Source organism: Apostichopus japonicus, chromosome 19, assembly GCF_037975245.1.
Source record: "Apostichopus japonicus isolate 1M-3 chromosome 19, ASM3797524v1, whole genome shotgun sequence".
In the NCBI taxonomy this organism is placed as follows: domain Eukaryota; kingdom Metazoa; phylum Echinodermata; class Holothuroidea; order Aspidochirotida; family Stichopodidae; genus Apostichopus; species Apostichopus japonicus.
Genome location: NC_092579.1, coordinates 18,627,423 through 18,644,203, shown reverse-complemented (window position 1 = coordinate 18,644,203; position 16,781 = coordinate 18,627,423). Strand labels below are relative to the sequence as shown.

Sequence of the window (16,781 nt, the reverse complement as noted above, 5' to 3'; positions counted from 1 at the left end):
CCTCTTCAGCAAACGATGAGCTACCGACGTTTAAAGTCTTTATAGAGATATTGTCCGCAAATCTAAGCATGTAAAAAGTTTGCAATAGTATTTTCAGGCACAGATCCAGAGGGTGGGGTAGACTGTGTACAACCCCCTCCCTACCCCCATTCCTTTTCAACTTCACACCCACAAAAAGAGTAGTTAGTTATAGCATAACCATGCATTTAGGACTTTATCAAAGACCTAATTTGTAGCAAACTTAGGCCTCAGAATGCTCCCTTCATAGGCGTAGGAGGCGGGGGCTGGGGGGGCTGCAGCCCCCCAACCCAAATTTTTGGTGAAAATTTGGGCAATATGCTGAGAATTTTTCGGGCACCTACTGAAAGAAGAATAACTTGCAATGTGTTTTTCATTTTTTTGGGGGTGAAAATTCGGGCAATATGCTAAGAATTTTTCGGGCACCTACGGAAAGAAGAATAATTTGCAATGTGTTTTTCAATGGTTAAACTGATATTATTATTACCGTTATTATTGTAACGACTTCCCCATTAATTATAACCAATATGGAAGGGTAATAACAGGGAAAATAAAACCAAAATTTTTTCATCAAATTCATCGGTTATCCGCATGTGATGTAATAACCGATGAATGCCTATATGACAGCACATTAAAGCAGCATTTTCTATTTCTATTTTTTATTTCCTTTTCTATGATTTTTCTCAACCTCACTGACTCCACTATGCCATAACGACATACATAACTAGCTTATCTATTTATATCTTACTTCAAATGGTGGCATAAAATTCGAAAATTTGCAACTTTCAACTTTGTTTTCTCCAAGATATTTTCTTGGCTAATATCTTAGTTTGCTGTTTTGTGATAGATATATGTAAAAAACCTCGATGGACATGTCAAAAAAGTAGAAAACGGTGACCAAACGCAAAATGCTGCTTTAAGATGTTGAACGCGCGCGTAGCGCGCAAAAAATTTTGGTTATATTTTTCAGGCAAGTCGTTTCAGCCCCCCAAATCAAATCAGGCTCCTACGCCTATGGCTCCCTTTGATGTTTGAAATTTTACTATGATTCTCCCAGCTGCTCCTAAATGGGAGTTGGCTTCTACGATTCCTAGGCCAAACACCTCTCTTTCATTAAAATCCTGGATCTGCTCCTACTTTCCTGGTGATTTTGACCCAGAAGTTTGGAGAAGTTAAAATGTTAAGATATTCAGGAACCTTGGTAGCATAATGCTTTTTGAAGTTGAAACATGAGCGGCCACTAAACAACATTCTAGCATACATAATTAAGGTGAAGATTACCAACTTAAATATTCATAACTCAAAAACATTTAACCAGCAACACCATGCTTGCCCCCCGGCTGATCACTCTGTGGAATTGACATCGATAAAAGTCTGCTACCAGCTGTGCACCATTATAGAACAACACAATGAAATTTCACATTCTGTACGGCTGCAACTCTGCAACAAAGAGGTTTATACTTTATTTATATAATCTCCAAGTCTGACAATCAGAATCAATACAGATCTCTAAAGGCCATAACTTTCTCTACGGAATCTGGCATAGTCTAGCTGACAACCTCCAAACATATTAAACTTGCATAATCAAAGGACCAAAGAAAAAATTTATGTTAGATACAAACTCAATAATTTCATGTACATGTAATTTGGGAATTTCTAAAAGAGATGGGTGGTTAGAAGTGGGGGGGGGGGGAGGGAGGGGTGCAGAGAAGGAGACCACACCTTTTTGCTGAAAAAAATTAATGCTGAAATAAGAATACCATAAACAAACAAATCAGAAAGTGCTTAACATATTGTATTGTCCTTAGGATATATGATTGATAGACATAGGAATGTCGTTACCACACAATGACACTTGAAATATCTGACTTTGAACTCTTAATGCAAACACCGTAATCTTGTGACTGCATACCTTACTTATGGCACCTTCAGTTAAGTATGTCCAATAGTTTTCTAACTCAGATTATAGACAGAAGGAATGCATTATAGCGCCCTCTACTTAGTATGCCAAATAGTCTTGTAGCAAGATTTGAATAGATACCTAAATAGCGCCCTCTACTTAGTATGCCAAATAGTCTTGTAGCAAAGATTTGAATAGATACCTAAATAGCACCCTCTATCAGTCGGCCAAAATAATCTTGTAAGTTAATAACTGGATGTATACGTCATACTGCCCTCTAGCAGAAGTGCTGTAAAATCTATAAATGTGTATTAAACTAAATGCACACATAACAGTTTCCTTTGGCGAATAATTTTGTACCTTTTAACCTAATATTGCCCCCTACTGAGTAAGCCACAAAATATTTTAACTGATAAACTGAATGCATACCCATAACAATGCCACCCACTGAGTACGTAAACTAAAAATTGCACTGGACGCGCAGAGCTGTATGTGAGTGCATACCCATGATAGCGCCCCCTACTTAATAATGACAAATAAAGATTTAACTTATAAATTGGGTGCACACAGCTGTATAGCTACATATCTGGCTATGTGAATGCATACCTATGATAGCGCCCTCTAAGAAGCATGCCAAATAATCCATTACATGATGAACTAGACATATAGTATACACCTTAAATAAATGACTTTCCTCTAGAACACTCCTTTAAGGTTTAGGTAATGGTGAGGTCAGCTTGTCAGTGCAGGCTTTAAGGTTTAATGTTAATCTGTTGTCTTACAAATTCTAATAACTCAACCAAAAGCATTTAACCTGTTAACTTTATATTAAACAACAGAGCACCCTTGGATAACATTCACCACCATTTGCATTATATTGTAAACATGTCATTTGTGGCCATGAAAGTCTTATGTTTTCCAACTGAGTTTAACGTTGCATCTGAAGAGCTGACTTTTTGATCTGTACAATTAGACTTTATAATCCAGTCACTTGAATTGATGGACCTCAAATGTTTAAAGGGTCACTTCTCAAAATTTATAAGTATTATATAAATATATAACCTGGATTGATAGCAAAGTACTCCTTTAACTTATCAACTGATTACATAAGTAACGTCATCTCCTGTTAAGTAAAGATAAATTACTTTTTAACAGTTAATTTACCCTCCAGAGTGCTGTCAATTAAAACAACAGAAACAACATTTGACTAAAAAAGGTGGTTATAGTCTTATATTTAAGAGAAACATCCATAGCTTCAAATAGCAAGAATACGTGACAAGGTTTCCATGTTGCCGTTAGTGACATAGATTTTAAGCAAATGTGATTCCCACAGGGGCAGTTTTCCACAAATTCATTCATTTGTTAAACTCGTTTTAACAAATTATGGTTATTTAATGTTAATGTTAAAAGAAACCTTGGAAAAGTCTAAACAGTGAGCTTTTTTTTGTGTGATTTCAGTCATTTGATAAATTTTAAATACTTGACACTTGAAATGTCAAACATTTGAAAACATATCTACAAAGACATTTGCATGCAAGGGTCTAGGATGAAATTTTTACTTTCAATAGGTGGTTGAATGGGCTAATGAAACTGTTAATTTCAAAATTTGGGCAAGAAAATGCAAACAAAAAAACACATATGTCAAACCTGGTATTAAAATGCAACCTGCACTGACTGAAGTTAATTTTTAAATGTCCGGAACATTATTCCATTAAATTCTAGCTTACAGTTGTCCTTTAAAGTTGTAATGAACTTCGCCAAACCTCTAAGCTTTGTGTCAAAGGTCTGATGCTGGGAGAAGGGGGGGGAGGAGGGTCAGCAGTATCATACAGCTAGGCTAACATAGGACATTATCTTTCCTACTGTGCAGTATTATGCAGTAAGCACCACAGATCTACAGAGATGATCTCTGTTGCTTATTGATATAGCAGGGTAATTTGCAGCTGCTGCAGGTTTCATGTTTGGCACTGTGCCAATAAAATGACTACAAAAACACTGTAGGGAGATGCTAGTTAAGACATGCCTTCTTGCCTTTTATGATCTCTCAATGACAATCATTGATAATAGCATTGAAAAAACCTGTTCTCAAAGTTTAAGACCAAACAGATACAATCATCATAATCTCTATCTTTCTTTTGCTAATTGGGCTAAAAGGGCCCTCTGGCGTTAGACATCTAATCAAGTTATGGTTGTCAGAAAAACATATCTTGCTTCTATCTATATGCATAAGAACATCTTCAATATATGCCCCAAAAATATGGAACAAATGTAACCTTTAAATGTCATAATGTTCTAATGACCTTTGAATATGATACATTCCTCATTTAATAACACCTCAGTAACTCTTGACAACTTGAAGGGAGAAAACAAGAAATATTCTGCAGCAGACAATATAGATACTTCAATGTTTAATGGAAGACACCAGGTCCTCGAACATACGGTTTCCTCACGTGAAGCGTGTTTCAAAATCAGCTTCCAACAAACTGACAAATTTGGCTATCTATGAAGCAATTTCAAAACGGCACAGCGTTACTTCTGACTTTTGACACAGTTTTGCTATAAAATGAGTGGGGGGGGGGTGGGGGGAGCAGGAAATTCATGGGAGTGATGGGACTAGTAGCAAAACAGTCTGGCTGCTACTATTTTGCGCTAGATGCTGTCTAGCAATTTTTTCTGCCGCAAAATCGCCAGACTACTTTTGAACGGCAGGAAGACCACATGTCAAGAATGTTCCACCGTTCCCCCATTTTTGCATAAGATTAGGTTGATGAAATGGTGCCTAACTTATAAAGGATGTAATCTTTAGCTCATGTCAGAATAGTTTGATTCCCTCCTGTGTGTTCTCCGATCTTCTCTTTTTCCTTTTTTTTGGGGTAAGAAGTTAATTTTCCATTGTTTACTTTCTTCAAATGAACATGTAGAACAAAAAATAAAGAAAAAAGTGACACACCTCAGATGTACTTTTAGTAATCTTACAGTATCACTTTCATAAACTTTAGCTATATCTATAAAAAAAAAAAATGAAGTTACCTTATTGTTAATTATAAAAAAAAAAACTTATGAACTATAATTGAGACATGGGTTTGAACCTTTCTATAATAAGCCTGTCAGCAATAGATTGAAACAATTCCCAAGTACTCCTTTGTTCAACAAAGTAATCAAAATCAACATGATAAATTTTCTCAAAAATGACAATGTTTGCACTGCCAGAATAACTGGAAAATTCCCACACAGGAGCTCCAAGGTTTTCAGAGAGTCTTATAACTTCAGTAATCGACACATCCTGCTCTTTGGAATTAAACAGCAAATGTTTTCCATGAGTTGGCCTTGCATAAACATTACCACAAATCAAGACTTCCCCAGTTTACTAAAACTAAAGAGCGGATGGAGGGAGGCAGCCCGCTAGCTCTTCGATACGTAGCTGATATGGTAGATGAATCATCCGTGAAAATTACAGTAAACTTTCTTTTTCCTTTTTCGTTTAAAACTCCTGACAGCAGAAATCACTTCTTGACTATTTGTATAACATCCTCGTGATGTAGAACATGCTGGGCACCAACTCTTTGAGGACTGTACTTCACACTGGTACCCTACAGAAGAGAAGAAAACAGTTTTTATTTATTTTTTATATCAATTCTTTTTAATCTATTACAGGACACTGTCATCCTTTCATTTTTCAAAGAATTGGTCAATTGTTTATTTCTACCATTTAAGGCAAGAATTTTCACATCAAATCGCCCCAAAAATGTCCATCTTGCAAAGTAAAATTCACAAAACTCAAACTATAAACTTGCGTGGGTATGTCACAAACTTTACAACGACTCAAACAGAAATATGTCTGGTTTCATGTACTTTACACCAATTGTTCACACTAGATATAAATATCTAGATAAAATACAAACATGGTCATCCTATCATAATCCCAATTAAAATCGTGACGGTGTATTTATTCTTAACTGTATTCAAGTAAAGAAATAACCATTTTTTTCCATTCCATCTTTTAAAGGATTCTATAATGCTTGAAAAGTATGGTCATGTGACTAGAGGAAACACTTTCAGTGATGTAAATGGGTCATTGATCAATTAAGGGAGTTTAAAGGTTTACATGTTTTTTTTACTACTAGTCAGTTATTGACTAGTAAGTAGGTATGGGTACATGGCAAGTCATATATTATTACATCAGGTGACAGGGGGGTATTTTATTAAAAGTAGGAAGAGAGTGGTGGGGTCACCTAGGGGAGGCTTTTGGGTGAATTCAATGTGTTAGACAGTATGCTCTCATGGAACATTGTTCGTACCGGATAGCTGATTGTGATCATAGATTCAAATACTGTTGTATGGGGTTGAGAGCGGATCAACTTGTCTTGTTTTGGGCCCAGGCTATTTCTTAGAAAAGCACGGTAAGATGTAAACGCTTGGTACCTGACCGTACATTCCACCAATCAGATGTTCACAAGAAAATACACAGTGATGCTAACTGACAGTGGAACACACTTGCACTTACCCAAACAAGAGCATACTTGAACTGGTCGGCAAGAGTTCGATGTACCGCATGACACTGTAATATATCAAGAAAAAAAGAAAAAAACACAATTAAAAAAGAGAGAGGGAGGCTGAGAAAATGAAAAGGTGTATTTTGCTGGATAATTATTCCTCTGGGATCAAAAGATTTCCCATCACGGATACAAAGGAGTGAAATAAAGCTTTGGAAATTTGGCCCAGTGAAAACCCTGATGTTGCCCCCGGTGAGAACATTCATGTGGCGTCGCAGCCGGAACTTTAATGTCCTCCCAGTCAGAATTTTATAATGTTCTCCCAGTGAGAACATTTACGTTGTCTCAGTTAGAACATTAATGTTGTATTGGTATATGGACTTTCTTTTATTTTATACCTCTTTTAGTGCATGTTCATGTCTGTTATTAAAAAAACTGATAAAAGCTTGCCAACTCTTTAAATTCTTCTACTTTTGACTTTTTAACTTTTCCCCCGGCTATGGTATCAATACTATGGAGATGCTTTTATAGTTCTCACAGCTATCGTACTGTAGGTACAAAGAAGAATTAACTTCCAATCATGTTATGATCTCTCTCTCAATGCCATCCCAAAGTAGGTTGGATTATCTGACATAGACCATCACTGTCACATGCTTAATCCTGACAGAGATGACAGGGGGTAAAAAACTCAAATTACCACGAAACATGAAGAAGCACAACAGTAGAAATATGTATGTATGTTTGTATGTATTTTGAATCCTCCTGAAGAAGAAGCCTCATTGGCTTATCAAAGCCGCAAGCTGACGGAAGTCAGTCTCTTAGATTCATATTTAATGTCCATGATTATGAAGTTCCTTAAAGTAAGAGAAGAGGAACCTGTGGATTTCTGCACATAGACTTGTCGAGAAGCTTTTAGACGTGACATTGATTGTCTCAAAAAGTCACAGACATGAAAGTGACACATACTGAACGGTCCTACATATTGATGGGAAAGAAAGGCCCAGAGAGATTTGTATGCTACGTGGGGATTGCAAAGTAAGAAGTTTTTTTCTTCGATTTCGTCGATATCAAAAATATCACCGCGGCGATACCAATGAGTTGATCGCCAGACGTACATTAAAGTCTGTATTGCAATTATTGGAGAAGAGATCTAATGAAACGTGTTGGAATTTTCCAAGCCAAACTAATTGTTTTATTGTAGCATTACTTGTGTTTTCTATTGTTTTCTCGTTAAGCGAAACTGCACACGTGGAAATTTTGAGTCAATCATCCAGCACACGTTTATGCAATTTCATGTCTCGCATGTTTGTGAGCACTTTCGTGCCACCGTGTTACTTATCATTCAGAGAACCTACAGTTACACAGTCTAGATCACCCACATTACACTACCCATAGGGTTGTAGATCAAAGCCGTCCACTTCAAAACACTGGTGAGACCCATTTGATTATGCCTTTAATTGCTTCAGGTCTATAGAAAAATACATGTCAATTTTTTGCCCTCTGAATAGAAAACAATGGACTTTTGTTAGTTAACTGTCTATCCTAACTGTGACTGTAGTATACAAAAGATGTAACAACTACCCACCCCTCTCACCCTGCCCTACCCCCCCCCAGACCCCAACACATACACACACACCTGCACAGTACAGAGATAGGTTGCCCGGTGGAAATGTACGTCACCATTCATGATTCCTAAATGGTTTTATGAAAAATGAGAATAAAATGTTGACTCCATATTTCTGTGTGCCTTACAATTGACCCCCTGTGCCGGGGGCTGTATGCCCTCACCCCCTGCCTACCTCATCAGGCCTGCACCTGCAACCTCCTCCAATATGATACCTGCTAATATTACTTGGAAACTTACCACGTGTTCTACATTACATCCTCTCCTCATAATAATGCCCTCTTCAAAGTCTGGCCGACTGCCACGTTTCTTGGTGTAGATACAGATTAGACTAAGGGATTCCCAGACCATCTCCAGCAGGTAGTCTAGATTGAGTTTCATCTCACAGCTGATGACCACGCAGTCGGGCTGATGGGCGATCCTGTTCACCTCCTCGATGGAGCACTGATCTATTTTGTTGTATACCTGAAGATGGAAAAAATAACGGAGAAAATTAATCATCAAATATACATATTGATGTAAAATGTTACAATAACTACCATCATATCTTTCATCCTTCTCTTTCTCAAGTATGGAAGCTTGCATTTTTCTTTAAAAAAAAGAAGTCACTTCTCAAATGATGACATTTCTAGGCAGAATTTTGCAAATGATTCGAATAGTCTTAGAAAGTGGGAAAAAATTTGAATGCTATAGTAATGTTTCTATAGCTATTCTGGTGTTTGTGTAGATATTCACTTTTAAAATATTCTAAAATGTCTGCAATGCTCCTTTAAGACTAAATTGATGATGTTGTCGGCACCGCAGTCGCAGGCCATGAACATTTTTCATTGATTATTTTGATAAATTCTCAACAAAAAACATGTTCTTTAATCTTCATAAAGACCACAAACTACCTTTGCATGGTGTCTGCATATCATTTGTTCTTGACCAAATGAGCAATGCATTGTATTAAAAGGTGTGAAGACTCGCGCACAAAGAAATGTCTCATGCCGGTAATCTGACCTAGTTTCGAATGGGGTGTAACAGAAGTGTTAGACACCACCATCGATCCCATAAAATACACACACAGCTTTGCTACCGTCGGTAATTAGACAGTAGTGTACAGGTCAATACCCACAACACAGTGTTCATAGCAGCGTGGACATCTCAGGTCTAGATAAAGGATAACAAGGTATCACGTTTCATTACTGTCTGCATTTTGTAGCAACAAGAAGAAAACTTCACTTGCAAGCAACGGAAAGTTAACTTTTTCAGAGCGAGGCACCCGGTTTGGGGCAAGTCTTCAATGCCTTTAAGCATGTCATTTGAGGATATAATTATTTTTTGAACTGACTAAATGAATGGAATAATTTATCCGGCATCGCCATGGCAAAATACTTTGCAAAATGGTCAAATTGCTATACAAGTCCACAGATGTATAGCAGTTCTTGTACACAGGAACCATAGTATTATATAACAGACACAAATCCAGAGCCATCAAAACTACTACACAAGATTTGAACATTAAATTCTTTCCTGATGTAATTGTCTGTGTACTAGACTAAGAGGTCCAGCCACTTTGATTGATCAACCTTAACATGTTTAAAGGATCATTCCTAACACACTAAAAAGTGGTATGGAAATTATCCTGGGACTGATCGCCACGGTTTCTCATGGTCTACAACAACTTTAATGATTTAAAAGTTTAAGGGAGGGCTTGATGTTTCTTCAATCTTACGAGGATCCTCTTCAGAGTCTGAGACAAAAACAGACCTGAGGACACATTTATAAGGGACAGATGGACACCACAGAGAATTTTTTTCTCTCCAAAGTTACTATAAAAGTCATCTTAAAAAGCTTTATGTTGCATGAACTCACCATTATGACTACGTCATGTAAAACATTGCAAGTAATTCCATACTTGGATACCATTAATTCAAGTAAGTGATCTAATTATGGGGATAATATACCCCGATAATGCTTTTAATTTGCAGATTTAATTCACTGGTTTAATCTAATACAGGAAATTTAATGTATTACTCATTTCATTTGGAAAGCTTTTGCCTAAATCCATCATTCTTGGTGCAAGTTTGGTAGATTAAATTGACATATTATCTTTATTAAACATTTTATCATTTGGTACCCAACATACCCTATGAATTTTATTAAAAAAAGGCAACAAAAAAGAAAGAATTTTCCCTCTTTTGGTGACCTTTTCCACTTTGCATATGATTTAAAAGAATATGAAAAACAAACAATTTAAAATGGTACAAAATCCTTCATTTCTCCCTACTTTATATTCATTATACTGATAAGAGAATAAAAATATAGAAGAAAAAAAAATCAAGAAGGGATGTTCCAATCTAAATTTGAGTGAATACAGGGTGCTGGTAAATCTGCTGACCTAAGACAAACAGATAATTAGACCCTCGTAATGTTAGACTGTTATCCCTCACAAATGGAATTCTGTCTCTTGTTGCCTCAGGGGTGTAATTAGAAGGCAGAGTGTGTCGTTTTCATAGTAATCACAAAGATTCTTGTTGATAGCACCCCTAACATAAAAATCATGATAACCAGTCGTCAGCCTCTCTTTCCTCAGGGCTGGAGAAGCTAATTTCTCAGAGAGGGACAAAAACTTTATTTTTCATTATGGTTAGCTTTTTAAAAAGCAAAGAAGATGGAAAAAAGGGCCTTTGCTCTTTTATTGTTTTTCTTGTGGGGGGGGGGGGGAGAAGGGGGTTACCTTACATTTTCAAAGTGTAACATTTAGGTTTAAAAATCATTCTTGACAAATGTGGAATGTTGCACTCTTATAAAAAAAAATGAATCCTGATTGTAAATAAATATATATGATTAATAAATATAAAACTTGAAAATAATGTGGATATATATATATATGTGTGTGTATATTGTATAAAGTTTGACATGTTGAAATTAATACAATTTTAATGTACAGCAACCTTACTGCAAAATCCAAAGGTACATAAATGAAACTAAACTTCTGTGTATTAGACTTAGTAATCCAGTCACTTCAATTGATGAGCCTTCGGCTGTTTAAATTTTTTCATAAAGTAAAAAGTGTTTGTAATGGTCTACAACATATCAATGTTAAACTTGTGCCTAAAGTCATTGTTTATTGAAGTCAAAGCTTATCATTTTTAGCCGTGATTATACTTGCATAAAGACACGGTATGTATATCCTGTTATACTTACATTAAGATGTGGTAAGTATATCCTGCTATACTTACATAAAGACGTGGTAAGTATATCCTGTTATACTTACATAAAGACATGGTAAGTATATCCTGTTATACTTACATAAAGACAGGGTAAGATATCCTGTTATACTAACATAAAGACATGGTAAGCATATCCTGTTAAACTTACATAAAGACGTGGTAAGTATATCCTGTTATACTTACATAAAGACGTGGTAAGTATATCCTGTTATACTTACATAAAGACATGGTAAGCATATCCTGTTAAACTTACATAAAGACGTGGTAAGAATATCCTGTTATACTTACATAAAGACATGGTAAGTATATCCTGTTATACTTACATAAAGACGTAAGTATATCCTGTTATACTTACATAAAGACGTGATAAGTATATCCTGTTATACTTACATAAAGACATGGTAAGTATATCCTGTTACCGCTGATGACATCAATAAACTCGTCTGTGTTATGGTCTTCCCTAAACAATACTTCAGCGTTAAACATTTCTGTTGTACGATGTTAAAGAAAATTCCTTGGAAGAGAAAACTTTTATAAAATAGCAAAGAATGAACAAAAGCAGACAGACCTTTAAAGATAAGAGATAATCTATGACAGTAATATAAATTCATTTGTTGTAAAAAAAATACTAAAGTCCTAGTCGTTTCCAGCCGTGTCAATGCAACTTTAGCTGTCCAGCTAAAAAATGAGGGAGAGCAGAAAATATGTATTTGGCATGTTTCGATAATAATAACAGCAGATCTTTAAATACTTTAATCTGATACTTTTCAGGTTCACTCCTAAAACATCTGTGTAGACACTAAGACCACACCTAGAAAATCTGTGTAGACACTAAGACCACACCTAAAACATCTATGTAGACACCAAGACCACACCTAAAACATCTATGTAAACACCAAGTCACACCTAAAACATCTATGTAGACACCAATACCACACCTAAAACATGTATGTATAAAACACCAAGACCAAACCTAGAAAATCTGTGTAGACACCAAGACCACACCTAAAACATCTATGTAGACACCAAGACCACACCTAAAACATCTATGTAAACACCAAGTCACACCTAAAACATCTATGTAGACACCAATACCACACCTAAAACATGTATGTATAAAACACCAAGACCACACCTAGAAAATCTGTGTAGACACCAAGACCACACCTAAAACATCTATGTAGACACCAAGACCACACCTAAAACATCTGTGTAAACACCGAGTCACACCTAAAACATCTATGTAAACAATAAGTCTAGACCAAAAACATCTGTGCAGGCACCAAGACCACAACTAAAACATCTATGTAGGCACAAAGATCACACCTACAAATCTGTGTAGGCACCAAGACCACACCTAAAAAATCTGTGTAGACACCAAGACCACACCTAAAACAGCTATGTAGACAACAAGACCACACCTGAAACATCTATGTAAACACCAAGATCACACCTACAAAATCTGTGTAGACACCAGGACCACACCTAAACATCTATGTAAACACCAAGACCACACCTAAAAAATCTATGTAAGCACCAAGACCTGGTCTAAACATCCATGTAGGCACCACAATGACACCAGAAACATTTATGAAGACAACCAAGATCACATTTACAACTATGTAGGCACCAAAGATAACACCTAAAACATCTATGTAGGCACCAAGACCAGGCCTAAACATCCATGTAGGCACCTAGACCAGGCCTAAACATCCATGTAGGCACCAAGACGACACCCTGCTTTATGTAATTCCTTTTTTATCTGTCCTGTTTGTTATAAATTCCTTTTTTATGTCCTGTTTGTTATAAATATAAAAAAATGACTTGTCATTTAGCCTTTGAAGAAGATCCTGCTAGGATCGAAACGTCAGGCCAACTTACTTTTACACATTCTCCTACACAGGCTCTCCAGTGGTTAAGCAGTTTGCTAACAGTTTTAATTTAATTTTGTTATAAATTATGGTAAAGATGCCAAAACCACTTAAATATATTGCTGGAGCAGCCTGGTCTCTTTCTCTGACCAGTGTTTTATAGAGCAACTACTTGGATGTCGCAATTTGTTAACCCCTGTAAATATAAACAGCTGATAAATCAAAAGGACTAAACTATAACTCCTGAAGGTGAATCCAATGATATACACAGGTTCATTGTCAGTATAGTCTATTACTAGGCTGACTAAAAATGGCATTTTAAAGGTCACAATTTTCAAAAGCATTCTGTTGACCTTGGTATGCTTTGAATCTCAAACCTTTTCCCAATGAAAGCTGGATAAGATTTATAACATTCAAGATGGGAGATAAATAAAATAACCAGTGTTTTGGATTATCGAAGTATGTTGGTATTTGTCCTACCAATACAGCTCGCTAAAGTCACTAAAGATTGTGAATTTAAAGGATCCACTTTGGAAAACACTTTACAAACATTCTGTAGAACTTCAGTTAATCATAAATGGTGAGAACTTTGTAATCTAAAATCATTTCTTATTAAAGATTGATAAGACTTTAAAACCTAGATCTGAGATAAATATTAATATCCTTCAACTTCAAGTGGGTGAACAAAGTTAGTTGGCATTTTGTTTGACCAATAATCTTCACTCAAATTTTGTGCAATAACAGTGATTTTAAAGGATCCACTTTGGAAAACCAATTGCAAAAGTCTTTAACCCAGGAAAATGTTTTAAACAAAATTTGGGAGAGGACCCCCCAGACCCCCTACATGGGAGTCTACCTCAACAACTCCACGGCCACACCCCTCCTTCCTAAAATCCTGTATCCACCCTTGCTCTGACCCTATGAAAATACCAAATCTCGTTATTCATAGATGGACTTGCATAGACAAGACGAGTATGAGGTTCAACTGAACACAGAAACGGCCGATTAAAATCAGTAGAGAGAGAGGAAACTATTAAAAGAAGGTAACTAACTGAACCAATAAATACATTTGGTAACGAGCTGTTACATTCCTTCTGTAAATTTTCCACAAGAATAACTGACACTGTTTATAACCATAACTCTTTTGGTGTGTGAACTGTACCCAGAATCTCCCCTTATTGATGTCGCTAGATGACTCGAAAAAACTGCTTCGAAAATCAAGTCAGACCAAGTGCTGGAGTCTAGAATCAGCATATCTACCTCGAGATGCTTGATACCTCATTCTTTAAGGGAATCAAAATTTCTAAGAATTAAAATTCAATAGGCTGGATTGAGCTTGTAATTCCACATGACCGAAAATGCTGTGTCATAACTGTACGAAAAAACACATTAAAAAAATTAAATGTTTTATGAATAAAAAAAACGCAGGTACTTATCAGCAACTCACGTGTCACCCCAAAAAAAAAAATTAAGTAAATTATGGCACAAAGGAAGAATGTCTTCAGGGGAGCTTACTGGCTGTGTTTACTCTCTAGGGAGAGAGATTCACTGTGGATCTGTTGAAACTTTGAAAGGGGAACTTGGTTTATATAAGAGTCTTTAATAAGAGTTTATATATGGTTTATATAAGAGTTATATAAGTGTCTACAAGTTCGCATCTTATAGGAATAAATAGGTCGGGGCATACTCTATAGCAGAATCAAACCTCCAAGTAGTGTGGTGATAAGTCGGGGGGGGGGGGAGGGAGGGCTTAAAGTGAATGGTGTTCTTGGCAAAAATTATTACAATGTCAAATAAGTTTGAAATACATTTTTTGTCAAGTTTCCGGTGACTCTGCATGACTTTTTATGAAATGCTCGAAAACACCATAAAAATGAAATGGATATGACAGATCCGAAAACCTGCTGTTAGTTGTCACAGAGATTGCTTTATTTAAATATTAATAAATACCACATTCTAATAAATTTGGTGGGTAGTTATGCTAGATCTTTATCAGAAAATGTCTAAGATATATATATATGTAAGTATACATCTTTCATGTTAAGCTGGCAAAACTTGAAATGATTCTTATCAGAAGGTTCTAAAGTGATACACCTATGTTTTGGAGCCCTGTTGATTTATGATCACACAATTTAGATTTGATGTTTGTAATAAAATGCAAAACATGGAATTTTATGTTGTCTTTGAGTTTTGTCTCTGTGGGGGAGAGGGGGAGGGGGGAGGAAGAGTGCACCATTGTAGTTCCAGACAGAATTTGAAGGGTATAAGATTAGGGAATGGTATCATACATGTCTATGTTGAGGATTGCGTAGACACACTACAATTTCTTCAACTTCTTTCTAACTATGGGGCCGAGGCAGTCTAACATAAGTATTACACTTATGAATAATTTCATTAGTAATGCATACATCTAATATATATAAATATAGATCTATATATAAATATATATATATAAATATATATATATATATATATATATATATATATATATATACATATAAATTCTCTTACACACACTGATAGTAGCTCCAAGGTTAAACAATACAGAAACAACATAGAACTGTCCCTATAGCAATGCAACTCTGTTCTCATTAGAAATTCAGGAAATGATGCAAATAATAACAAAAGAAAGGAAAAAGAAAAAGGAAAGGAGCTGATAAGTAAACTGAGGCAACAGACCAACTACATTCCCAGCGGCCTGTTTCTTTCGGCTTCATAAAGGATTCATCCCGGAGGGGCATAGACGCTTGGAAATTCTATTCCACAATGTTAAATTTACAAGAAAAAAGAAAAAGAAACTCTCCAAATTTTGAAAATGAATAGACACAGTAAGCCTTGAGGGAAGGCTTCAGACTTTCTCACATGTGTGGAAAAAAAAGGAAGGACTAAAGAAATAGAGAATAAGAGAACAGGGTGTGGCTATTAATCGATTTATGATTATGTTTACTACAAGGATACTGTACTCGTGTAGAATCATCTGTACCAGCCTCTCATTGCACTTGGTCAGCGGACACATCGAGTTGAAGGACAGCCCGCCACCTTTCTTTACCTGTCGAAGAGAGAAGAAAGATAAAAATGAGATGACCCCGTTTGTAAAAATTAATATGCGGAGACAGACATGTATGAGAGAGAGAGAGAGAGAATATTCCACAAATCGATGAATCAACGTCCCGGGAGAATGTTCTTTCCGATTTTGACTTACAAAAACGTCATACCTAAGGGGCCCTTATTTAATCCACTCCCAGGTAAGGGCCACCGAGGGAATAGTTTTCCAGATATTATCACAGACCCCCAGGCTATCACAAACCTGAACTGATATTTTGTTCATATCTAGTTTGGCGAGAAAAGTGTTTTTTTTTTTTTAATATAAAGAAAAGTAAGATTTGTTCTTTTTGCCCTTTCTGCCATTCGGATGATATCAAAAACACTGCTGTTAGCTTTGCGGAAGAAAAGAATATTTTACGCTAGTTATAAATGAAAAAAAAACTTGACTTGCAAATTCTGGTTCAGTCGGGCGATCCCTTTTATCTTTTATGTAATCACGTTCTGATAACTTCTCAATATGTATCAGTAATACAACTGGATATTAAAAGTAGTTGGTCGGGACTTACAAGTGACTAATTGGTTACCCTAAGCTATTAATGACTGTGAACATGT

At 36.1% G+C, this 16,781-nt stretch overlaps 1 protein-coding gene across 1 annotated transcript in view; it reads right to left on the bottom strand.

Annotated features, from left to right (window-relative positions):
- Nucleotides 1-1,792: 1,792 nt before the first annotated feature.
- The window catches only part of LOC139960323 (developmentally-regulated GTP-binding protein 2-like), a 38,273-nt gene continuing 23,284 nt past the window's right edge, over nt 1,793-16,781 (bottom strand). The window contains exons 8-12 of the mRNA XM_071958617.1: nt 16,083-16,173; nt 11,644-11,741; nt 8,276-8,500; nt 6,423-6,476; nt 1,793-5,508 (exon numbers count right to left, since the gene is read on the bottom strand). Of these exons, the coding sequence (XP_071814718.1) occupies nt 5,422-5,508; nt 6,423-6,476; nt 8,276-8,500; nt 11,644-11,741; nt 16,083-16,173 (555 nt within the window). The 3' untranslated portion in view covers nt 1,793-5,421. The remainder of the gene's footprint in view (nt 5,509-6,422; nt 6,477-8,275; nt 8,501-11,643; nt 11,742-16,082; nt 16,174-16,781) is intronic.